The sequence below is a fragment of the Dendrobates tinctorius genome, unplaced genomic scaffold (assembly GCF_039654945.1).
Source record: "Dendrobates tinctorius isolate UK_male_01 unplaced genomic scaffold, ASM3965494v1 ptg000050l, whole genome shotgun sequence".
NCBI lineage: Eukaryota > Metazoa > Chordata > Amphibia > Anura > Dendrobatidae > Dendrobates > Dendrobates tinctorius.
In genome coordinates, this window is record NW_027361718.1 from 1,008,760 (window position 1) to 1,033,534 (window position 24,775).

The 24,775-nt window shown below is 49.3% G+C and overlaps 1 protein-coding gene across 2 annotated transcripts in view; it reads right to left on the minus strand.

The window, feature by feature from the left end:
• The window catches only part of PNPT1 (polyribonucleotide nucleotidyltransferase 1), a 155,078-nt gene that overhangs the window by 33,248 nt on the left and 97,055 nt on the right, over positions 1–24,775 (minus strand). For both annotated transcript variants that reach the window (XM_073576654.1, XM_073576653.1), the window contains exons 20-21: positions 12,491–12,562; positions 12,323–12,386 (exon numbers count right to left, since the gene is read on the minus strand). In XM_073576654.1, the coding sequence (XP_073432755.1) occupies positions 12,323–12,386; positions 12,491–12,562 (136 nt within the window). The remainder of the gene's footprint in view (positions 1–12,322; positions 12,387–12,490; positions 12,563–24,775) is intronic.

Sequence of the window (24,775 nt, forward strand, 5' to 3'; positions counted from 1 at the left end):
GTACATCTTGTATACACCTGTGTAATTCGCTATTTCATGGGGTTGTACCAACCTCCGTTTACATGCTATTAGACGTCTTGCGGCAGTGGTCATATGTAATAAAAGCTGCTGGGTTTTAAGACATCTGAAATAGTGGGATATTGAGTATATGAAATGTGCGATCCAAGGGTATCGGAAGACCCATGACCTTAAAAATAAACCCCCCGTCACACAAGTTTTGTGACGCAATAGCGATCTCACCAGCGAGATCGCTGTGTGTGACACTGACCAGCGACCGGCCTCCCCTATCGTTGATCGTCCTGGAATGGCCAAGACATTTTTTTGATCGCCGGTCTCCTGCTGGCCAGCATGCATCGCTGCGTGTGACAGGCGGGAGACCAGCGATCAGGAGCTGGTAACTAAGGTAAACTTCGGGTTTCTAAGCTGTGCGCAGCACTTAGAAACCCAATGTGTATCTTAGTTACCAGCGCGCTGGTGCAGGGAGCTGGTAACCAAGGTACACATCGGGTTTCTAAGAGCCGAGCGCTGTTTAGAAACCCGATGTGTACCTTGGTCACCAGCTCCTTGCACCAGCGCGCTGGTAACTAAGGTACACAGTGGGTAACTAAGCGACGTGCGTCGCTTGGTACCCTGCTGTCGCTGGTGCTGATCGCTGGTGAAGCTGCCTGTTGGGCAGCTCACCAGTGATCCTGTAGCGACACACCAGCGATCCTGACAAGGTCATATCGTTGTCGGGATCGCTGGTGCGTCGCTATGTGTGACGGGGCCCTAAGAGTCTTAATTTCCTAGAAACCTTGAATACCTGTTTATGACTAAAATAAATTAATTAGTTAGATCACCCTGGTTATTACCACACCGCCAACAACAATTGGGTATATTAGGAGTCAGTTTACATAGTAGGAAAAAGGTATGTTACCAGAACATACTCACGCAGCTTATATTAATTCTCTTTACAGGTGAAGCAGAGCCCTTGCTAAGTACTAGGCCAAAGAGATTCCCCTATAAAACTTTTCCACTTTCTCATAATAGTTTTTAGGGTGATAATCCTCACAGGGGTTAAGCAATATCTGATATATATCTGCTAAAAGTCCCTTAGTTGAAACATCTTCTCTGCATAATTTTTCAAAGCGAGTAGGGTAAGAAACCTTGAAGGAGAAGAGAGAATACATAAAATGTCTAATATCGGTAGTGAGAATTTAGGGGTATGTTATAGAGAGATTGTAGCGTATCAAAAGGTAATAAAGAGTTTAGGGTGTAGATCAGGTAAATCTGCAAAAAAGCGGTTTGTTGAACCACGGCCTAGTCAAACTATTTGACAAACCATCAGGTAGTTCGGGATTGAATAAAAAGGAGGTCATGGGGGACATTAATGAGAATTTTTTGAACATGTTTCTCAAACAGTTTTAGTGAAAGTTATTGGTCTTATCTAGTGATGAGCAAACGTTCTCGGATAAGGTATTATCCAAGCATGTTCGTATGCTGACCGAGTGACTTTGGCGTGCTCAAAAATATGTCAGAGTCCCCGAGGCTGCATGTCTCTCGACTATATGACAGCTGCTGTTGGGCAATCCATGCATGTGTTTTGGCTGTCAAATATCCACGAGACATGTAGGTTCGGGTACTTGAACATACATATTTTTTGAACACGCTGAAGTCACTCGGTTAGCACACGAACATGCTTAACACTTTATCCGAGCACGTTCATTGATCACTAGTCTTATTTTTTTTAATTCGTTTATTAAACCACAGACAGGGTATACAATGTACAAACTGGTAATGACAAGAAATACCATATAAAGCGTATATGTTTCACAAAGCATTAATGTCAAACAGTGTATGTATACCAGTTATTTACAGAATAAAACAATGTCCATTACCTCACATTAGTCTGCATGGTATTATTCAAACCATAAAGCCTGTTAACCTCTAAACCATTACTATAACTACAAAACAACAACTACTTGCAGCCTGTGTCCACATAGTTAGCTCTTTATCCTGCAATATAGCCATCCTACAACGTGAGATGAGAGGAATTCCACCTCTCCCATACCTTCTCAAATTTACCCGGGCATCCCCTGTTTTGATACAGCGTACGTTCGTATGGTATAATCGAGTTTACCAATTCAACCCAGGCCCTAAGGGAGGGATCCGAACCCCCCATCCACCGCAGTGCCAGTACCTTCCGTGCCATAAACAGCGTCTCCCGCAAGAAAATCCCCGTATAGTGTCCCCATGTCTCATCATCCCACACCCCAAACAGACAAACCAATGGCTCAAGGGGAACAGGAATTTGTACTAGGGAGGTTAATAATGATGTCACCTCTTTCCAATAATGTGCTATAGTTGGACACTGCCATATCATGTGGATAAAATCTGAATCTAATGTATGACATCTCACAGACACTCCAAAGACTGGAATCGGCCCATCCTAAAAAGTCGAGTCGGGGTCAAATATGATTAGTTTATAATGTAAAGTTGTATCATTCTGTTGTTAATGGACGGAGACACCTTAGTTGGTGACTCCAGGATTTCCTCCCACTCCTCTCCCCGTGTATCAGGGATGAGCCTTTCCCATTTCCCCCTAACCAAACACATGACAGACTCCGCCCCCACCGACAGCATGTATGTGTACAGAGAGGAGACGAGACCCTGGGGACCCTGTGACTTAAGAAAACCTATCAAGGGTAGAGACGAGATAGCATTATTCACATCCACATATCTCATGTGCGATTGAAAGGCCGATCTCAGTTGCAAATATCGGAAGAATTGCGACCTCAGGACATCGCATTTAGCTTGTAATTGTTCAAAGGATATTAGTGTACCGCGGTCACATAAATCACTATCGTAGAGACATTGTACTTAGACCAGAATTCGGCAGACGGGTGGACAAGCAGTGTCGGAAAATAACTATTATTCCATAAGGGCATCTCAGCTATGATATCGCTAAATCCAACCACCCTCTTAATCTGTCTCCACACTAATCTTGCCAGACGAAGCATTGGTAACAAACGTGGGACATTTAGGCTAAGTGCACACGTTGCAGAAAATTTCTGCTCAAAAACCTGAATTCCTTCCCAGAAAACGCACCTATTTTTCCGCGGCGGTTTTTGTGTGGTTTTGATGCGTTTTTTTCCGCAGCGGTTTCAAACCGCATGGAAGAAGCCTAAACCGAGGAAAAAATCCGCAAAATTAATGCGCATGCTGCGTTTTTTACCAAGATGCGTTTTTTTCGCGATAAAAAACTTATCAATGTGCACAAAAAGTGCTGGGAAGCTTATTTTTAGCGGTTTTATAGTGAAAATCGCGGTAAAAACCGCTAAAAAAACGCTGTGTGTGAACACAGCCTTACCCTCTCCAACTCCAAAAACCCCAGTGGGCAATCAGCACGTGCGGCATGAAGCAAATGGCCTTCAGAGTTAGGGAGATGACCAACGGGCATCCATTTATTTATAGCTCTAGCCTGTCCAGCCAGATAGTAGAAAAAAATCCGGTTGGGCTGCCCCCCCCCCCTTTTTTGGCCTTTGTAGGGTGGAAAGCTTGCGTTTTGGCCTGGTACTCCCCCATGTGAAAGACGTAATCTGGGAATTCAAATTGGTAAAGAAAGACTTAGGCACCACCACCACTGCACTATGCTGGAGAAAGTAGCTAATCCTAGGGAGTAGTATTTTAATTAAGTTAATGCGTCCGGCTACAGACAGCGGGAGTTTGCTCCAGATCGCAAATTTGACTTTAACCATCTCCAGCAATGGATATATATTAAGTTGCAGATCAAACGTGCTGCATTGAGAAATATGAACACCCAGATATTTAAAGTGTGGTACAATAGGCAGCAAGGAGAGAGTCAAGTCGTGGCATCGGGGTATGGGAAAGAGGCATCAAAGCAGATTTCTCCCAATTTATACATATACAGGCCGGAATACTTACTGAATTTGTTTATAGTGGCACTCACTCCCGCCAGTATCTCCTCCGCCCTATCCATAAATATTACCATGTCATCAGCATATAGGCCTATAGTATCCACCCGATCTGCTATCTCTATGCCCATAATATTAAGGGAACTTCTCAAGCGAATTGCCAGTGCCTCTATGTCAAGAGCAAAGAGGGCCGGGGAAAGGGGACACCCCTGACGAGTCCCCCTGTGCAGAGAAAAGGACTCAGACATGGAACCATTAACAATGACGCGGGTTTTAGGTTTCATATATAATGTATTAACCTACTTTAGGAACCTATCTCCAAAGCCATATCTCCGCAAACATGCATGGAGGAAGGGCCACTCAAGGGAATCGAAGGCCTTGGCTGCATCCAACGATGCCAATGCCCACTTACTGTCCGGCATCAGGGAACTATATTGGACCACCGATTGGACCCGTCTAATGGAGGTGCTTTTACCAGGCATAAAGCCAGTCTGGTCAAGGTGTATGAGTTCCAAAATTATTGAGTTCAACCTGGTAGCCAAGATTTTCATAAAAATTTTATAATCCACATTTACTAAAGATATGGGGCGATAAGATCCACAATCTAAAGGGTCTTTCACCTCCTTCTTAAGTACTATTATGTTAGCTTCATAAAAGGACTCCGGCATGACACCCCCCCCTCCAAATCCCCCGGAACACAGACAAAAGCGGCGCCAGAATCTCCTGGTATTTCCTGTACAGCTCGATAAGAAACCCATCCGGCCCAGGGGCCTTCTCAGAGGAAATATCCCTCATGGCATCTTTCATCTCTTCCAAAGTGAATTCTGCAGCCATAAAGGCCCGCTGGGAAGTACTCAATGTGGGAAACATTATATCTGATAGATAGTCTAGACACTCCTGGCTATCAATGTCATTTTTTGAGCCGTACAGTGAACTATAATAATCATGAAAGCAACCCACTATTTCTTCGGTTGAGGATACCAATGTACCGTCTGAGCTGCGGATCTGTAATATTGTGTTAGTTGTATTGTGCTGACGCACCAGATAAGCCAGAAATTTACTGGATTGGTTCCCTAGTTCAAAGTAGGACTGGCGAGTAAAGAATAATTTACGTTTGGACTTAGAGTCTGTGTGTTGAGTACATAATCTTTGGGCAGTCAACCACTCCATTCTGTTACCACTAGTTTGATCAGATATGTAGGCAGCCTCAGAATCTTTCAATCGTTGCTCTATTTCGTCATCCTCCCCCGACGTCACCCGTTTGATGTAGGAGATCGTAGAAGATAAGCAACCCCTCAAGTACGCCTTAAGGGTGTCCCAAAATAAGTTAACATTCCGGGGTTTGGGGTGGGAGGAGACGAAGCCATGTAATTGGTCAATTGTTCTGTCAGGTGATTTTTTCCAATTTCAGCCAGAAAGAATTTAATTTCCATGCCATCCTACCACTTGGTGGGCCATATTTAAGTTTAATAATGATTGGACTATGACCTGAAATCCCTCTACTACCATGCTCAATGTTATCTACCCACATTGCCAGGCCGCTAGATCCAAAAAATGTAATCTATGCGAGATAAGGAGCGCTTAGTGGATGAATGGCAAGTATACTCGCTCATCTCCTATCCCCCGCATGTTCCAAAATCTCTTCTAGTTTTTTCCCGAAGAGGAATTGGCCATCGCATGGAATGGAACATAACCTATGCTTTGATGGTAAATCTCCGGGACACCCTTTAAGCCACAGGGCTCGTCTTGCCGCGTTTGACAGGCTTGCTGCCCTAGCTGTCAATCTTGCGGAGTCTGCAGAGGAATCTGCTAGGAAAGCCGCTGCTCCGTGCACCAGTGTCAAATTAGCCAGAATTTCGTCCCTAGGAACTCTATCCTTGATCTGGTCCTCTATTTGTTGCAGACAGACCATGAGGGCACGAGCGGTACAGGTACCAGCTATCGCTGGTTTCAATCCACCTGCTGAAGCTTCCCAGATGTGCTTCAAGAAACCGTCTGCTTTTTTGTCAAGCGGGTCTTTCAACACGCCAGAGTCCTCTAATGGTAGGGATACCTTTTTTGAGGATCTGGCTACGGCCCCATCAATTTTTGGGACTTTTTCCCAGGCTTCTGAATCCTTCTACTCAAAAGGGTACCTCCTCTTTGATGCGGAAGGTAAGCCCCCTGACCTCTCCGGTTTTTTCCATTCCCTGTCAATTAGCGCTTTTATTTTATCATTTACAGGGAAGGTACGTTTTCGTTTTTCCTCCAGTCCTCCAAACATTACATCCTCTACTGATTTGGGAGCTTTTTCCTCTTTAAGGCCCATTGTAGCCCTAATCGCTCTGACCAGTTTTTCCACATCCTCTGTTGGGAAACATGGACGGCCGCCTATATCGCTGTCCGAGGAGGATTCTGAGGACTGAGTAGAGGAAGAGGAGGTGGAGGAGGACAAGGATCTATCCCGCCCCTTCTGCCTTGGTGAGGCCTCTGAATCGGAGCTTCTTCTACGATCTCTTTTATCTTTCTTTTTAAGGGCTGCCTTTAGGGAGCCTTTCACCTCCTGTTGAATTAACTGTTTAAGGCTAGTCACCAAATCAGGGGTCTCCTCCTGTATAGTTTTATTTATACAGTCAGCGCAGAGGTCTTTCTGCCACTGATCTGCCAGCGGGTGTTTACATAGGGCGCATTCTCTATTTTTGGTTTTGCTGCTGGCCTTCCTCGACCCCTAGTGATCAAACAGAGAAAATGGAACCCCGTTATCATAAGGGTGACATTCACATAGATCACTCACCACCGCTGTCAATCAGGGGTACTGATCTTGGAGGCTCCTCAGATGCACTCGTGACGTTCCTCCTGGACGTCTCAGAGTCATGCCGGTCGCGTTTACGACTGCCGCTCCCACCACTCGAGCGACTGCTCCTGGTATGTTGGCGGCTCGGCCTGGCATCTGGCGAGAGGTCTGGCTGCTGACGCTGCTGCTGACGCTGCTAGTCTTGCCCCACTTCCATCATGAAGTCTTGGGCATGAGTGCGTCTTCTGTGGTCATCCCCCTTTTGTAAGGGGGATCCACTGCATTCTCCGCCTCCTCCGGTTACCCCACAGCCCCTCCCCCCCCCGCCATGCAGCCGGGATCTCCTTTCGCCGGCCGGCGTTATTTGCTATGGGCGCCGCCATCTTGGATGGCCGGCGCCGCCTCCCGACGTCACGCAGGCACGGACCTGCCTGTTGCCTTAATAAATCTATTGATCCAATAGTTACTGGCGATGTTGCAGTTAAAAAGGGCCCCTAAGGCTGACACCTATACTTTAAGGGTGCTGGTGCAAAGCCCCATGTCCAGACCTCTTTGCAAGAATTCTAGGATCTGCACTATCAGCGCGGACTGGCCAGCTACTACCCCTGAAACTTGAAGAAATCTTTTCCAGATCCCAACGTAAATTTTGGTTGCAATTGTTTTTCTGCTCTTAAGCAGGGTGTTAATTAGGGCTGGGGAGAAACTTCTCTCTTTTAGTAGTGACCGTTCAAAATCCACGCCGTAAGATGTAGGCCAGCAACCTGAGGATGGCAAACTGGGCCCTGGGTTAGGAGATCTGGGATGTCTGGTAGGACCCATGGGTCGGACACCGACATGGTCCTGAGGCATGAGAACCATGCCCTCCTGGGCCAAAACAGGGCGATCACTATAATCCTCGCCTTGTCCTTCCTGACTTTCCTCATCACTAAGGGTAGAAGGGACAGGGGAGGGAAGGCGTATGCTAGCCTGAAGTCCCATTTGATCAGAAGAGCATCTACTGCCAGCGGCTTTTCTCTGGGATTTAGAGAGCAAAACTGAGGCACCTTCCCGTTCTCTTTGGTGGCAAAGAGGTCCACTTCTGGCTGCCCCCATTTTTGTACGATCAGGTCGAAGATGGAGGTTTTTAAAGACCATTCCCCTTGTCTTAGAAGGTTGCGGCTTAGGAAGTCCGCCGTGGTGTTTTCTCTTCCTTTTATGTGCAAAGCTGTTAAAGACAGAAGATGTTGCTCTGCCAATTGGAACAGCCGCTCTGCTACCTTCATCAGGGGTCTGGAACGAGTCCCAGCTTGGTGATTGATGTAAGCGACAGTGACCTGATTGTCGGAGAATATTCGAACATGGTAACCCTGTAGATACACAAGAAGGTTTTTATCTGCCTGCTCTATGGCTGTTAGCTCTTTCAGGTTGGAGGACATTTCCAACTGATGGTAATTCTATACGTCCTGGATTAAGACCTCCCCCATGTGGGCCCCCCAACCAGTAGGGCTTGCGTCTGTGGTGACTACCCGGGTTACGTTATATTCCCAGGGCACCCCTCTGGCTAGATTGTTTTCCTCTAGCCACCAATCAAGGGATTTTATAGTATGTTGGGACAAAGTCAATTGGCCTTCTAGGTAACCCCCCCAGGATTTTGTGATTAAATAAAACCTCGCCCTGTAGCACCCTTGTATGGACCGTGGGCATGCAGGACGAGAGAGAACCTAGGAGGGACATTGCCTTCCTAAGAGACATGGTGGGGTTATTGGAGGCGTTCAAGACCTGATGACGTAGGCAAACTAATTTTTCCGGTGGAAGACGACACTCCTGATTCTGAGAATCTAGGATTAGGCCCAAGAACTGCTGAACTTTCATGGGCTGTAGACAGGACACCCTAACCGTTCCAGCGCTGATTTTACTTTTTGCAATTGATCCCGACAATGGTCTGCTGTTCTGCCTACAATAAGGAAGTCATCAAGGTAGGGGATTACCAGGATATCTGCTTCTCGTAGATGGGTCATAACCTCCGATATAACTTTAGTGAACACTCGGGGGGCGACTGCAATACCAAAGGGAAGGGCGACATATTGGAAATGCAGTACCGACCGCTCTAAATGAACAGCTACTCTGAGGAAACGCTGATGAGACGCATGGATGGGTATATGGTAGTAGGCATCTTTTAAATCCAACACCACTATAAAGCAATTTTCAAACAGTAACTTTATTGTGGAAATAATCGTTTCCATTTTAAATGGCCGAATGACCAGGTATCCATTGAGTGCCTTCAGGTTGATTATGGTCCTGTAAGAGCTATCCGGCTTACGGACCAAAAATAGAGGGGAGTAGAAGCCTTCGCCCTTCTCTGCCTCTGGTACCTTTATCAGTACCTTTTTATGGCATAGGTCACGGATTTCGGTCTCTAGGGCAGTCTGTTCCGACAGGAAAGACCTGAGCGGGGTGACCTTAAAACTGTTCTGGGGGGGCACAGGAAAATTCTAGCCTTAGACCTGAGGCTACCAACCCCAGGATCCAGTTACTGTTTGAGATCAGTGATCAGGCTTGGTAGAAGGCTGATAGTCTACCTCCCACCGGAGCCGCTAGTCATTGGGGAGGTTTCTTGGTCTCACAGGATGCTTCCTGGCGTCCCCCTCCAAACATAAACCCGGTACCTTTTTTTCTTTTTATCTTCTCATCTACCCCGGTCTCTGGATGATCTACGAAAAAATCTCTTCCTAGCGAAGGGACGTCTATAGGAAGGGGTTGGCAGGGAAGAGAATTTCTTTTTATCGTCGCGGGCTTTCTCCAGCAGTTCATCTAGGACTGGACCGAATAGATATTCGCCCTCACATGGGATGGAGCAAAGCCGGGATCTGGCCTGGATAACTCCGGGCCAGCACTTTAGCCATATAGCCCTTCGGACTGCATTTGATAGACCTGTGGCTTTGGCCGCCATTCTTGCAGAATCTGCCGAAGCGTCGGCTAAAAAGGCTGCAGCATTCTGGATGGTAGGTAGGGTCTTCAAGATAGATTCTCTCGAGGCTCTGTCCTCTAACTGTGATTCCAGCTGGTCCAGCCTGACCATCATAGATCTGGCTGTACAGGTAGCCGCTACTGTCGGCCTCATGGCGCCAGCTGACATTTCCCATGTCCCTTTCAGGTAGGAGTCTGCCTTTTTATCCATCGGATCTTTCAAGGAAGCCATGCCGTCAAAGGGAATAGCAGATTTTTTGGATGCTTTAGCCACTGCTGCGTCCAATTTCGGGGCTTCATCCCATTTGTTCACCAAGGGGTCCTCAAAGGGATACCATCGCTTAAAAGCTGGTGGTAGGGAGCCTTTTCTTTCTGGTTTCTTCCATTCCCTATTGATCAGGTTTTGGACCTTGCCATTTAAACGGGAACGATTTACGTTTACTGGGGTCTAAACTGCCGAACATTAGGTCCTGCGCTGACCGTTCTGGTTTGGCGTCTTTTACCCCCATGGGTGGCCCTAAGTCCCTTGACCAACTTATCCACTTGTTCTAGACTCAAGCAGAAACGACTGGCGTCTTCCTCTGAAGAGGACGCAGAGGAGGAGGTCGAGGGCTCTGAGGAATCCTCATTTCCTTTAGGGTCAGCTGAGGAGTCCGACCCTGAGAAACTTGCTCTTTCTTTTCTTGGATGATTCCCCTTGGGATACGCACTTTAGAGCTTTAAAGGGAATCTGTCACCCCTTTTTTGAGATATCATAATGATATCATTCAATTGTGTGTCGCATAAGGATTCTCTTAGTACTTTTGCTTCCCCCCGACCCCTCACCTTTCATGCATAAATACCTTTTTTATATTGGTTCAGATGTATGTAAACTGCCGCCGTCCGGTCCGCTGGGCGGAGCTTATTCACCTGCCCCCCCTCCTTCCTGTATTGCTCTACGCATTTCTTCTTATGTAGAGCAAGACAGGGAGAGGGGAGCAGTTGAATAAGCCCCGCCCATCGGATCGGACCGGACCGTGGCAGTTTACATACATCTGAACCTATATAGAAAAAGGTATTTATGCATGAAAGGTGCGGGGTCAGGGGGAAGCAAAAGTACTAAGAGAATCCTTATGTGACACACAATTGAATGATATCATTATATGATATGTCAAAAAAGGGGCGAGAGATTCCCTTTAACATCCGTCCTGATAATTTCCCTTAGACTCGTAGCGAAGTCAAGGGTTTCTTCCGCCACCTGTAGGAGTGGGGAAAGGTAAGGAAGTATGTAAGGTAATTTTTTGGGAATACTCCCAAATGACTGACAGTTTTTTTAGGGTAGGCGTCTGGCAAGGGACAATTGCAAAGGGCGCACTCCCTGTTTTTCGCTTTATCAGCGCACTTCTTCCCCTACAGGAGAAAAAAATATAAGGAGAACACTGCATCAGGGCACATTCACGAAGATCTCTTACCCTGAGCAGAAGGCGTAGGTACCGGATCGCGGGGGGGGGGGGGGCGAGCTGGATCCATCGGTCTGGAGGAACTTCTATGGCCGGATTGTCCAGTCCGAGCTTGTCTGGGACCTCTCTGAGGTACGTTCCTGCTCTCGGTCCAGCTGGGCCACGGGAGCTTCTGGCTCATCCATTGATGCACCTGGGCAAAAGCAGCCCTGCAGCGTTTCTGTGGCCTTTTATCCTCCCCCCGGAAATCCAGGTTAGCAGGTGTCATGGCCAGGAGCTTAGTTCCCCCCCCCTTCCCCCTCCCGAGACGTCCATGGACTCCACCCCCCCGCCACTATGCCGGCACCTGTGACGCCGCGCCCGGCGACGCACACAGGAGAAAAGCCAGCCGGCATCTGGCTTCCAACAGGCCCGCCACCCCGCGTCACTTCCGGCCACTGTGAGCGACGCGGCGCCGCCCGACCCGGCACGGCGCTCCCTGTCCGCCACCAAGCCACAGCAGCCGGCCCCAGACTGTGACCCGGACCGCGGGGAGACCGCACAAGGAGGGCCAGGAATCGGGGTCCAGGGGGAGACTCTACGTACCTGCCGGCCCAGGAGACTGGCATCCTCCGGACACCGCTCCCACCTGCTCCGCACACAGTCATGGAGTCCTGCCCGGGCCCACCGTGGCGCCTCCAGGGGACCCTGCACTGCCCGAGGTAGGAGACCCCCCCACCACTACCTGAGTCGGACAGCCGGCCTGGGGATTCCTCATCCATGATAGTAAGATCTGTAGGGAATCCTGTCCTCCAGGAACAGGAAACCAACTGATGCGTGGGAGAGGTGCCGCCCTTATGTATCTGTAGGATTTCCTGTTCCTAGAGGGCGGATCCCCTCTCTCAGGTGGTGCTGTCATGGACGACCAAATAAAATATTATTTTTCCCCATTTTGTAAATAGCGATGTCTTAGCTGTGGGCGGGTAGTATGAGGATTCTTTTAGCCAAGTCCAGCTTAAAAAGCTTGTAAAACATCTGTACATTTTAATAAGCAGTAAATTACATAAGTGCTTTGCTTTTTTCCCCAAACACTGTCTAACAATATCCATCTATGAAAACATCCATCTATGAAGATGGTACTAGCCCTGCAAAAATAAATATCACACACACGATATAGACATTTGGGGCCATGAGAAATGTTAGCTGCATTACTGAACGCGTGGTTATACATTTCCTCTGTGTACTGCATATGGGAAGGTAAACGCACATACCGCTCGCCTGTTGAATCGCTTCCATGACAACTTTTAGCGGTAATCCAGGGATCTTGATGTCTGCCTTTAAAAAAAATAAAAGCAGAAGTATCCTCAATAAACAGCAAAGTAAAAGCTGGTAAAAGACAAAATATTGATGCGAAAAACATAAAAATTATGAAGACTTACTTGCAAAGCAGTTATACCTTTGCTAGTGCCTGCCATCTTAAAATCCATGTCACCAAAGTAATCTTCAATTCCCTGAAAATATGCAAATACTATGGCTTTAAATCCATGTCAGACGAAACATGAAGACCTCAAGGGTGGGTTTAAAATGCTCTCAAGACACAACCGTCAAAATTTAGGAAGTTATTACTTTTTTTGCCAGCAAAAGTTCATGAAAGGGGTTGTCACAAGCATTTATTACCTTCCCCTACCTGCTGCTGTCAATAAAACAGAGAAGGGAGACCAGAGAACTATCAGGAGCTCTGAGGATCCATAGTGGTCTGTGAAAACACTACACTAGATAAATGACTAACAGACAATCTGCAGCAGCAAAATGGAGTGGTATTTTTAAGGAAGACCACTGCTTAAAGATATGCTTAGCATGTACATAGGTGTGTGTACTTCCATGCACTTTAAACCTAATTTCTTTTAAAATTTCACTCGATTCTTTCTTCTCTATATTCTATTAATCCCTGATGCATCAGCACATCATGACCAGAGAAAACAAGGGATGATCGTGTGATGATTCTCTTCTTTCTATTATGCTACATGAGCTAATAGATCAGTATTCAGCCAAGGAGGCTGAACTGGGATCTCCAACATTATTACTATGTGACAATAACTGTGTAATCATCATCATTAACTGTGATATGTGTTTCCTCAACTATCCTCTGTGGAAACCATGTGTGGTACACTCCATGCGATTGCATCATACAAGTAGCTTTGATAACTGCAATAGTGACCCTATGAAGAAAACAAAAAGCCATGTAACTCCCAGGGTGTTATCATGTATTACCATTAACTGAAGAAAGGAGTACCATTATCAGATAGAACCGAACAAAGTCAGGGTCTGGTAGGCAGTTGAGTAAAAATTAAGTGTTTTTTAATGGTATCCTGGAACGTTTAGCTTGAGAACATCACGTTAGTGATACACATTGGCTGTAAGACATTGAGGGCAGTTTAGTAGGGATAAATTATGTGACCGGTTCCCTTTAACTACTATTTAGAAAGCAAATGAAGAAAAAACAGGATTTTTTGGGTTGCTTACCGTAAAATCTGTTTCTCGGAGCCTTCATTGGGGGACACAGAGACCATGGGGTGTATGCTGCTGCCACTAGGAGGCTGACACTATGCACAAAAAAAGGTTAGCTCCTCCTCCGCAGTGTACACCCCACCGACCGGCAGGAAGTTCCTCAGCTAGTGAGAAAGCAGTAGAAGAAGTAACAGAATAGATTGAAAGCAGAACAAACAACTCAACTGTAACAAACCGACAAACATAAGAACAGGAGTTGTAGAACATGGGAGGGTGCTGTGTCCCCCAATGAAGGCTCCGAGAAACAGATTTTACGGTAAGCAACCCAAAAAATCCTGTTTTCTCGTTCGCCTTATTGGGGGACACAGAGACCATGGGACGTCCGAAAGCAGTCCCTGGGGTGGGAAACAAACTTCCATCAGGCCAGTGGACTCGCCACCGCAGCCTGCAGAATCCTTCTACATAGGCTGGCGTCCGCCGAAGCGTAGGTGTGGACCCTGTAGAATTTCACAAAGGTGTGAACCGATGACCACGTTGCAGCATTGCAAAGCTGCAGCGCGGAAGCTCTGTGGCGCACCGCCCAGGAGGCACCCACCGCCCGGGTAGAGTGCGCTCTGATCCCTGGAGGGGCCACTCGATGCTTGACCCGGTATGCCTCCAAAATTGCCGATCTGATCCAGCGCGCAAAAGTGGCCTTTGAGGCTGGGTGATGAACAGAGAGTCTGACTTCCGCAATGAAGTTGTCCGGGCTAGATAGACTCTCAATGCCCTGACTAGGTCCAGCTTGTCCAAAGACCGCTCCCGAGGGTGAGCTGGGCTCGGGCAGAAGGATGGCAGAACAATGTCCTCATTGAGGTGAAACGAAGATACCACCTTCGGAAGAAAAGAGGGCGGAGGCCGCAGAACTACCTTGTCCTGATGAAGGACCAAAAAAGGAGAGCGGCAAGAAAGTACCGCTAATTCCGACACGCGCCGGATGGAGGTAATGGCCACCAGAAAGGCCACTTTCCAAGAAAGGAGGGAAAGGGAAACGTCCCTGAGAGGTTCAAAAGGAGGACCCTGCAGAACCTGAAGAACCAAATTAAGATCCCAAGGATCCACGGGAGCTCGGTACGGAGGAACCGTGTGAGCCACACCCTGGAGGAAGGTTTTGACCTGGGGCCGGGAGGCCAGCGTTTTCTGAAATAAAATGGACAGTGCCGAAACTTGACCCTTCAAGGAACTGAGAGCAAGCCCCGCATCCAGCCCTGCCTGAAGAAATGCCAGAATAGAAGGGAGCGAAAAAACCAAGGGCGCGATGTCATTGGCCTCACACCAGGAGAAATAGGCTTTCCAAGTACGGTAATAGATCTTCGAAGAAGGCGGCTTTCTGGCGCGGATCATGGTATGAATTACCCGATCAGAGAATCCTGCCTGTCTCAAAACCTCGGTCTCAACAGCCACGCCGTTAAATTGAGCGACCGAGAATTGGGGTGGCAAATCGGGCCTTGAGACAGCAGATCTGCCCGTCGGGAAGCTTCCAGGGGGCGTCCGCGAGAAGGTTGACAATGTCTGCGAATCAAGACCTTCTGGGCCAATTCGGGGCGATGAGGATGACTGGAATCCCCTCTGCTTTGATTTTCTTCAACAACTTGGGAAGAAGAGGCAGAGGAGGGAACAGGTAGGGGAGCACGAACTGTGACCAAGGGACGGCCAGAGCGTCGGTGCCCACTGCCAGAGGGTCCCGAGACCTGGACACGAATTGTGGTACTTTCCTGTTGAGGCGAGATGCCATGAGGTCTACATCCGGGGTTCCCCACCGACGGCAGAGCAGATGAAACACCTCCGGATGTAGGGACCATTACCCTGCCGCGAGACCCTCGCGGCTGAGGAAATCGGCGGCCCAGTTGTCCACGCCGGGAATGTGAACCGCGGAAATCGTTGGAACAAAGGTCTCTGCCCATTGAAGAATTCTGGACACTTCCGCCAGGGCTGAGACACTCCGTGTCCCCCCTTGGCGGTTGATATACGCCACCGCTGTGGCATTGTCTGTCTGAATCCTGACAGGCAGGCCCTTGAGGTGCCTTTCCCAGTGGACGAGAGCTAGATGGATCGCCCGTATCTCTAGGACATTGATCTGCAGAGCTGATTCCTGAGTCGACCATCGACCCTGAACAGTGTGATTGCGGAACACTTCACCCCAGCCGATGAGGCTGGCGTCCGTAGTGACAGTCTGCCAGTGAACGGGAAAAGACCGCCCCAAGAGAATGAGGGGAGACGTCAACCACCAGTTGAGAGACCGCCTGATCCGGCAGGAAAGGCGAACCGGACGATCCAGAGACAGAGCCGACCTGTTCCACCTGGACAAAATGGCCTGCTGGAGTGGCCTGGCGTGAAATTGGGCAAAGGGAACTGCCTCTATCGCCGCCACCATCTTCCCCAGGACCCTCATGGCTGACCTGAGGGATGGAAATCGTGTGATCTGTAATGATCGCACGCCCTGCTGCAGGGAAAGAATCTTGTCTTGTGGGAGAAATACCCTTGACCGACGAGTGTCGAACAGAAGGCCCAGAAACACAAGGCGTTGAGTAGGGACCAGACAGGACTTTTCCCGGTTGACGATCCACCCAAAACTGGACAGGGTGTCTAGAACGATCGCCACACTTAGGCGGGCCTGTTGAAAGGAGGGGGCCTTGATCAGGATATCGTCGAGGTACGGAAAAAGAACGAGACCTCTGATCCTCAAGAAGGCCATCAACGCCGCCATAATCTTCGTGAAGACTCTGGGAGCGGTGGCGAGCCCAAAAGGAAGCGCGACGAACTGGTAATGTTCGTGAAGAATCGCAAACCGCAGGAACTTCTGATGTCCGGGAAATATGGGCACATGTAGATAGGCATCTTGGATGTCTATGGAACCCATGAATTCCTGCTCCTCCATGGAAGCAATTACCGAGCGAACTGACTCCATCCGGAAGTGGCGAAGGCGAACTCTCTTGTTGAGTAACTTGAGATCCAAGATGGGTCGAACTGTCCCGTCCTTTTTCGGCACCACAAACAGGTTTGAATAAAACCCTGTGAAGCGTTCCGATTCGGGAACGGGCACAATCACCCCGGAACTGAGAAGAGAGGCGATGGCCAAACCGAACCCCGGGACCAAGGCCGGATCCCTCGGCGGACGGGATTGTAAGAAACGATCCCGTGGAAGAGAAATGAACTCTATTTTGTATCCTGTTGATACAACCTCTCTGACCCAAGCGTCCTCTGAGGCGAGCCAGACGTCGCTGAAGAAGAGAAGTCGACCTCCCAATTGGAAGGGACCCACGGGAGACCGATGGTAGTCATGCGGACGTAGACCGTCCAGATCTAGATCTGGACGGTCTTTCCTAGGAAGAGTGGGACCGCCAGGACGGAGTGGGCCTGAAGGAAACCTTCTTTCTTTCCTGACGTGCCTGTGGCCTTTGCTGGTTGGAAGGGTTTTCCGCCGTATTGAAACGGCGGAAAGTCCGACAGGGACGAAACTGACGCCTTGGAGGAGGTCTGCGAGGCTTGGAGGGGAGAAGAGAACTCGTACCTCCAGTAGCGTCCTTAATAATCTGATCCAATTGTGATCCGAAGAGACGCACTCCCTGAAAAGGCAGATTGGTCAGAGACTTTTTAGAGGACAAGTCCGCCTGCCAGGCCTTGAGCCAAATTGTACGTCGGATTGCCACGATGTTACTTGACGCCTGAACTGCGCAAGATGCGGCATCCAAGGAGGCAGAAAGCAGATAATCCCCCGCATGGGAAATCTGATTGGCGAGATCGGCCAAATGCTCTGGTCGTGCCTTATCCAGAATGCCCTGCCGAAGGTCATCTGCCCAAGTGGATATGGCCTTTGCTGCCCAAGAAGAAACAAAGACTGGACATACCGCTGCTGATGCCGCTTCGAAGGCAGATTTTGCTAGAGATTCTATGATCCTATCATTAGAATCTTTTAGCGACGCCACCCCTGACAGCGGAAGGACCGTATTATTAGAAAGTCTGGACACGGGAGGGTCCACCGAGGGAGAAGCGGCCCAGTTGTCCGTGAGCTCTTTAGCAAACGGGTACAGCACGCCGAGACGCTTTCCTCTTTGAAAGCGTCTGGTCGGATCTTCTCTCTCCTTTGTAAAAATCTTTCCAAACTCAGAATGGAAGGGAAACACCCTGGATGGTGTTTCCGCCCGTCTGGACGAAACCTCCTGATCTGAGGATTTCGCAGGGGCGTCAGCGATGTCAAAGGTATGGTGAATCGCGGCAATGAGGTTTTGCACCGTAACCTTCATGTTCGCATCCTGGTCCGAATCCAGCTCTAAGACCCCTTCCGATTCCGAAAGCGCTTCGCCTGACTCGGGGGAGGAGGCCCGAGAGGGAGACTGCTGGGGACTATGGGGTGAGGTAGGACGAGGGGAGGACTCCGCCTGGAGGTCCTGCCTGGGCCTCTTGCAACTGCCGCTGGCTGGGTCAGATGGGACGTCCTGAGACGTGCTGGGTCCCGCCGAAGCTCCCAAGGGCAACTTGTCCAGAACGGCTACTAGGGACTGAGACACCTTGATGAGGTCTGCCACTGACTGTGATTAAGAGGAGGCCCAACCCGGCATGGGGGGCTCACTCGCCCCTGGGGCTATGGATGGCTCCTGAGCGGCGTCGGGCTGGACGCAGAGCGGGTACGATCAGACTTAGTGTTGGACATAGTGAAAAGAGAGGCAGTGCCGGCCGGTTGGGGGACAGAAGGCAGAGAAGGGTGTCAGTCTGCAGGTGCAGAGCTACTCATGGTCCGGTGTCCCCAAGGGCGACGCTCTCTGATCTGGCTGCAGGATGAGGCCAGGCCAATCCGGCTGAAAAAAGGCCCAGCGACCGAAATCCGGCAGGGAATGAGGTCCGGCTGGCAGGCTGAGAAGATGGCGACCACCAGGGAAAGGGCACGCTGCCAGAGGGAGAAGGGCGGAGCTCGCCGCAGAGATCCCCTTAGCACCGCCCGCTGTCCAATAGCAGGCTGGTGTGAGGCAAGGGGGCTGGGAAGGCCTAGGACGGGCGGGAGAGAAGCCCGCTTAGAAGAAAGGGGCAGGGGGCGTGGCCGCGACGCAGCGGTAGGCCCGAGATGAAGCCGGGGCCTAAATTAATAGCCCACAGCCCGACCCCTGTATACCCCTGCGAGATGAAGAAGAAACGGGGGGGGGGGCGCAGAACAAGGCCCGAAAGAAAAGGGGCCTTCATGGATGCGGCGACCGCGGGGAGAAGCGGGCGCGCAGGCCCTACCGTGGTCCCCTGGCGACCGCCTTAGGATGAAAACGCCGGGGGACCGCTAGACCGCATACTCACCCAGGCCGGGGGCCACAATAAAGGTACCTGAGAATCCCACGCTGTCTGTCGTCTTTATGGAATCCACGCCTCGTCCAACCGTCAGGCTCTGGTAGGCGAGATGGTGGGAGGCGGGGGGCAAGGACCGTCCGTATAGCTGGCACGCACCTGTGCGAGGCTCCTGGTCCTGCCGCGGAGACCTATGAGGATACGGGGTGGCAGTACACGCCGTACTCATAGTCTCTTTGTGGGAGTACGGATGTGACAGTTCACTCCGTATCCCTCCGAAACCTGTAAAGGAACGACGCACGACGAGGTAGATAGGGGTCTAATAAAAGACCCGTGTCCACCTCCTACTGACACTAAGCTAAACTGAGGAACTTCCTGCCGGTCGGTGGGGTGTACACTGCGGAGGAGGAGCTAACCTTTTTTTGTGCATAGTGTCAGCCTCCTAGTGGCAGCAGCATACACCCCATGGTCTCTGTGTCCCCCAATAAGGCGAACGAGAAATAATTTTGTGTGAAGGTATACGTAGGCTTATCGATGACTACTGGATTCCCATTGATATACCTTTTAACACAAATCTGCTTGATATCTGATGAAAATCAATGTACAAGTTACATTTGTAAAATTGTTGGTACATGACAGAATATGAAAAAGCATCTCTATGCAGTGAGTAGTAATACAGAGATGTACAAATGATCTGAAAAGTGTATCTACAGGTAAACACACTGTGCGGGGAAAATGTCAGCACTGAGTCAGAGGTTGTGGGAGGAAAAAAGAGGTAATGTCAATTACACAGAAATGAAGAGGTGTAAGTGACACGGGACATACAACCAGTCTGCAAAACATGAGAGGATGAGAGCTGGCTGGGATAGATCTACCTGATCCCAGATCGACAGTGTGTAAAGTCACAACAAAATACTGGTGCCCGATGGACTCCATTTACTGGAGGCAAGGCCTGAAGCATCACTCCTCAGTCTCATGAAAACATATAGGGATTGTAACCAAAAATTTCTAAATTAATGACACTTATTACGGCATATATTCGAGCATAAGACGAGGCCCCCTAATTTTGCCACATAAACCTGGGAAAATTGACTCGAGTATAAGCCTAGGGTGGAAAATCCAGCAGCTACAGTACTGGTAAGTTTCAAAAATAAAAATAGATACCAATAAAAGTAAAATTATTTGAGACATCAGTAGATTACATGTTTTTGAATATCCATATTGAATCAGGAGCCCCATGTAATGCTCCATAAAGTTCATGATGGGCCCCATAAGACTCTCCATACAAAATACGCCCTATATAATGCTGCATAAAGGTTAATAATGGCCCCATAAGATGCTCCATAGAATAATATGCCCCATATGCTACTCCATAAAGGATGATGGCCCCATAAGATTCCCCATATAATGCATAAAAGTTATGGCCCCATAAGATGCTCCATATATCTTGATGGCCCCATAAGATGCTACATAGAATATGCCCCATATGCTGCCCAACATATCTTGATGGCCCCATAAGATGGCTCCATAGAATATGCCCCATATGCTGCTGCGAATAAAAAAAAAAAAAAAAAAAAAAAAAAAATAATAAGGGGGGGGGCCCCCAAGTGCGATATTCACCTGTCCCCGTTCCACCATTTGCACGCCGCTCTGTCTTCCGGGTCTCTGCAGTGACTGTTCAGGCAGAAGGCGCCCACTAATCACGTCATCGCGCCCTCTGACCTGAACGTCACAGCCAGAGGACGCGGAAGTCAGAGCAGAGCGCAGCGGTGGAACGGGGACAGGTGAATATCGCATGGCTCTCCCCGTCCTCCCCACCCCCTCCTAACGCGTCTCTTCAGTCCTTAGTTCTCCGATGTCTCCGGCAGCTCCTTCCAGTGTTCAGCGGTCACGTGGTCCCCATAATTAAAGAATATGCGCATATTCATTACTTTAAAGAGCGGTACCACATGACCACTGAACACAGGATGAGCTGCATTGACAGCGCCAGGAGGGGGCGAGTATGATCTGACAGCCGCGCTCCCCCTCCCGGGACAATGACTCTGGTATAAGCCGAGAGGGGCACTTTCAGCCTTAAAAAATGGGCTGAAAATCTCGGCTTATACTTGAGTATATACGGTACTTATGTTTATTTCCCCTTTCAACAGTGGCATATTTGATGCAATTTATCCCAGCTCTAAAGAACGGCTGGTGGTAAGAGGTTTTGTGCATTGCATCAAAGATTTAGTGCCGTTTGACACGATTGTATATTAAAAAAAAATATATAGTATGCACATCACACATATCTGAGCCCTGTAAAACCCCATCCACCTTCCTGATTGGCCACTGCTTACACTGACAGAAAGCTGATAATCAATGTTGGGTGCGGGATTACAAAGAGCAGTTAACCCCTTCCCGACCTGTGACACAGCGTATGCGTCATGAAAGTCGGTGCCAATCCGACCTATGACGCATACCCTGTGTCATGAATTCAAAGCCCCCCTGCGGGTCGGGTGACCGGGGTCAATGAAAGGTCACCTGACCCGCAGATACAGGGGGCTTTGTAATTCACCACAGGGGGCGTGGCTTCGATCGCTCTGATTGGCTGTTAAAAGTGAAACAGCCAATCAGAGCGATAGTAATATTTCATCAATGAAAATTGATGAAATATTACAATCCAGCCATGGCCGATGCTGCAGTAGCATCGGACATGGCTGGAGACACCGATTTGACCCCCCCCCCACCTGCGATCGCCCCCCTGCCACTGAATGACAGCGGCGATCTGCCGCCGCTGTCATCATCTGCCCCCCCTCCCATTCCCTTCGCTCCCCGCCAGCTTTCGATCCCCCCCTCACCCACTCTCACCTCCCCCGGCACCTTCCAAGTCCCCCCCGTCGCTCCCGGTGTCCGGCGGGTCCGGTTCATGGGCGCCGCCATCTAAGAAAATGGCGGGCGCATGCGCAGTGCGCCCGCCCGAATCTGCCGGCTGCAGATTCCATTATTTCATTTTGATCACTCTCAGAGTGATCAAAATGAAATAAAAAGTAAATGAACCCCCGATTATCACCCCCATAGGTAGGCAGAACTAATAAAATAAAGAAAATATTTTTATTTTTATTTTTCCATCAGGGTTAGGGCTGGAAAGAGGGTTAGGGCTGGAAAGAGGGTTAGGGCTGGAAAGAGGGTTAGGGCTGGAAAGAGGGTTAGGGCTGGAAAGAGGGTTAGGGCTGGAAAGAGGGTTAGGGCTGGAAAGAGGGTTAGGGCTGGAAAGAGGGTTAGGGCTGGAAAGAGGGTTAGGGCTGGAAAGAGGGTTAGGGCTGGAAAGAGGGTTAGGGCTGGAAAGAGGGTTAGGGCTGGAAAGAGGGTTAGGGCTGGAAAGAGGGTTAGGGCTGGAAAGAGGGTTAGGGCTGGAAAGAGGGTTAGGGCTGGAAAGAGGGTTAGGGCTGGAAAGAGGGTTAGGGCTGGAAAGAGGGTTAGGGCTGGAAAGAGGGTTAGGGCTGGAAAGAGGGTTAGGGCTGGAAAGAGGGTTAGGGCTGGAAAGAGGGTTAGGGCTGGAAAGAGGGTTAGGGCTGGAAAGAGGGTTAGGGCTGGAAAGAGGGTTAGGGCTGGAAAGAGGGTTAGGGCTGGAAAGAGGGTTAGGGCTGGAAAGAGGGTTAGGGCTGGAAAGAGGGTTAGGGCTGGAAAGAGGGTTAGGGCTGGAAAGAGGGTTAGGGCTGGAAAGAGGGTTAGGGCTGGAAAGAGGGTTAGGGCTGGAAAGAGGGTTAGGGCTGGAAAGAGGGTTAGGGCTGGAAAGAGGGTTAGGGCTGGAAAGAGGGTTAGGGCTGGAAAGAGGGTTAGGGCTGGAAAGAGGGTTAGGGCTGGAAAGAGGGTTAGGGCTGGAAAGAGGGTTAGGGCTGGAAAGAGGGTTAGGGCTGGAAAGAGGGTTAGGGCTGGAAAGAGGGTTAGGGCTGGAAAGAGGGTTAGGGCTGGAAAGAGGGTTAGGGCTGGAAAGAGGGTTAGGGCTGGAAAGAGGGTTAGGGCTGGAAAGAGGGTTAGGGCTGGAAAGAGGGTTAGGGCTGGAAAGAGGGTTAGGGCTGGAAAGAGGGTTAGGGCTGGAAAGAGGGTTAGGGCTGGAAAGAGGGTTAGGGCTGGAAAGAGGGTTAGGGCTGGAAAGAGGGTTAGGGCTGGAAAGAGGGTTAGGGCTGGAAAGAGGGTTAGGGCTGGAAAGAGGGTTAGGGCTGGAAAGAGGGTTAGGGCTGGAAAGAGGGTTAGGGCTGGAAAGAGGGTTAGGGCTGGAAAGAGGGTTAGGGCTGGAAAGAGGGTTAGGGCTGGAAAGAGGGTTAGGGCTGGAAAGAGGGTTAGGGCTGGAAAGAGGGTTAGGGCTGGAAAGAGGGTTAGGGCTGGAAAGAGGGTTAGGGCTGGAAAGAGGGTTAGGGTTGGAAAGAGGGATAGGGTTAGAATTAGGGTTAGGCTTGTGGTTAGTGTTATGGTTAGTGTTGGGGTTAGGGGTGTGTTGGGGTTAGGGTTAGGGTTGGGATTAGGGATGTGTTGGGGTTAGGGTTGTGGTTACGGGTGTGTTGGGGTTAGGGTTGGAGTTAGAATTGAGGGGTTTCCACTGTTTAGCCACATCAGGGGGTCTCCAAACGCGACATGGTGCAACCTTTGATTCCAGCCAATTTTGCGTTCAAAAAGTCAAATGGTGCTCACTCCCTTCCAAGCCCCGACGTGTGCCCAAACAGTGGTTTACCCCCACATATGGGGTATCAGCGTACTCAGGAAAAATTGCACAACAACTTTTGGGGTCTAATTTCTCTTGTTACCCTTGGGAAAATAAAAAATTGGGGGCTAGAAAATTATTTTTGTGGAAAAAAATGTTTTTTTCATTTTCATGTCTCTGCATTATAAACTTCTGTGAAGCACTTGGGGGTTGAAAGTGCTCACCATACATCTACATAAGTTCCTTGGAAGGTCTAGTTTCCAAAATGGGGTCACTTGTGGGGGGTTTCCACTGTTTAGGCACATCAGGGGCTCTGCAAACGTAATGACGACTGCAGACTATTCCATCAAAGTCTGCATTTCAAAACGTCACTACTTCCATTCCGAGCCCTGACGTGTGCCCAAACAATGGTTCCCCCACACATATGGGGTATCAGCGTACTCAGGACAAACTGGACAACAACTTTTGGGGTCCAATTTATCCTGTTACCCTTGTGAAAAAAAAAATTGCGGGCTAAAAATAATTTTTTTTGAGGGAAAAAAATGATTTTTTATTTTCACGGCTCTGCGTTATAAACTTCTGTGAAGCACTTGGGGGTTCAAGGTGCTCACCATACATCTAGATAAGTTCCCTGGGGGGTCTAGTTTTCAAAATGGGGTCACTTGTGGGAGGTTTCTACTGTTTAGGCACACAGGGGCTCAGCAAATGTAACATGACGCCCGCAGACCATTCCATCAAAGTCAGCATTTCAAAATGTCACTACTTCCCTGCTGAGACCCAACGTGTGCCCAAAGAGTGGTTCCCCCCCACATATGGGGTACCAGCGTACTCAGGACAAACTGGACAACAACTTTTGGGGTCCAATTTCTCCTGTGACCCTTGTGAAAATAAAAAATTGCGAGCTAAAAATTCATTTTTTGAGGAAAAAAAAAGATTTTTTATTTTCATGGCTCTGCGTTACAATCTTCTGTGAAGCACTTCGGGGTTCAAGGTGCTCACCACACATCTAGGCAAGTTCCTTATGGGGTCTAGTTTCCAAAATGGGGTCACTTGTGGGGGGTTTCCACAGTTTAGGAACATCAAGGGCTCTGCAAATGTAACATGATGCCCGCAGACCATTCCATCAAAGTCAGCATACCAAAACGTCACTACTTCCCTTCCGAGCCCTGACGTGTGCCCATACAGTGGTCATCCCCCACATATGGGGTATCAGCGTACTCAGGACAAACTGGAC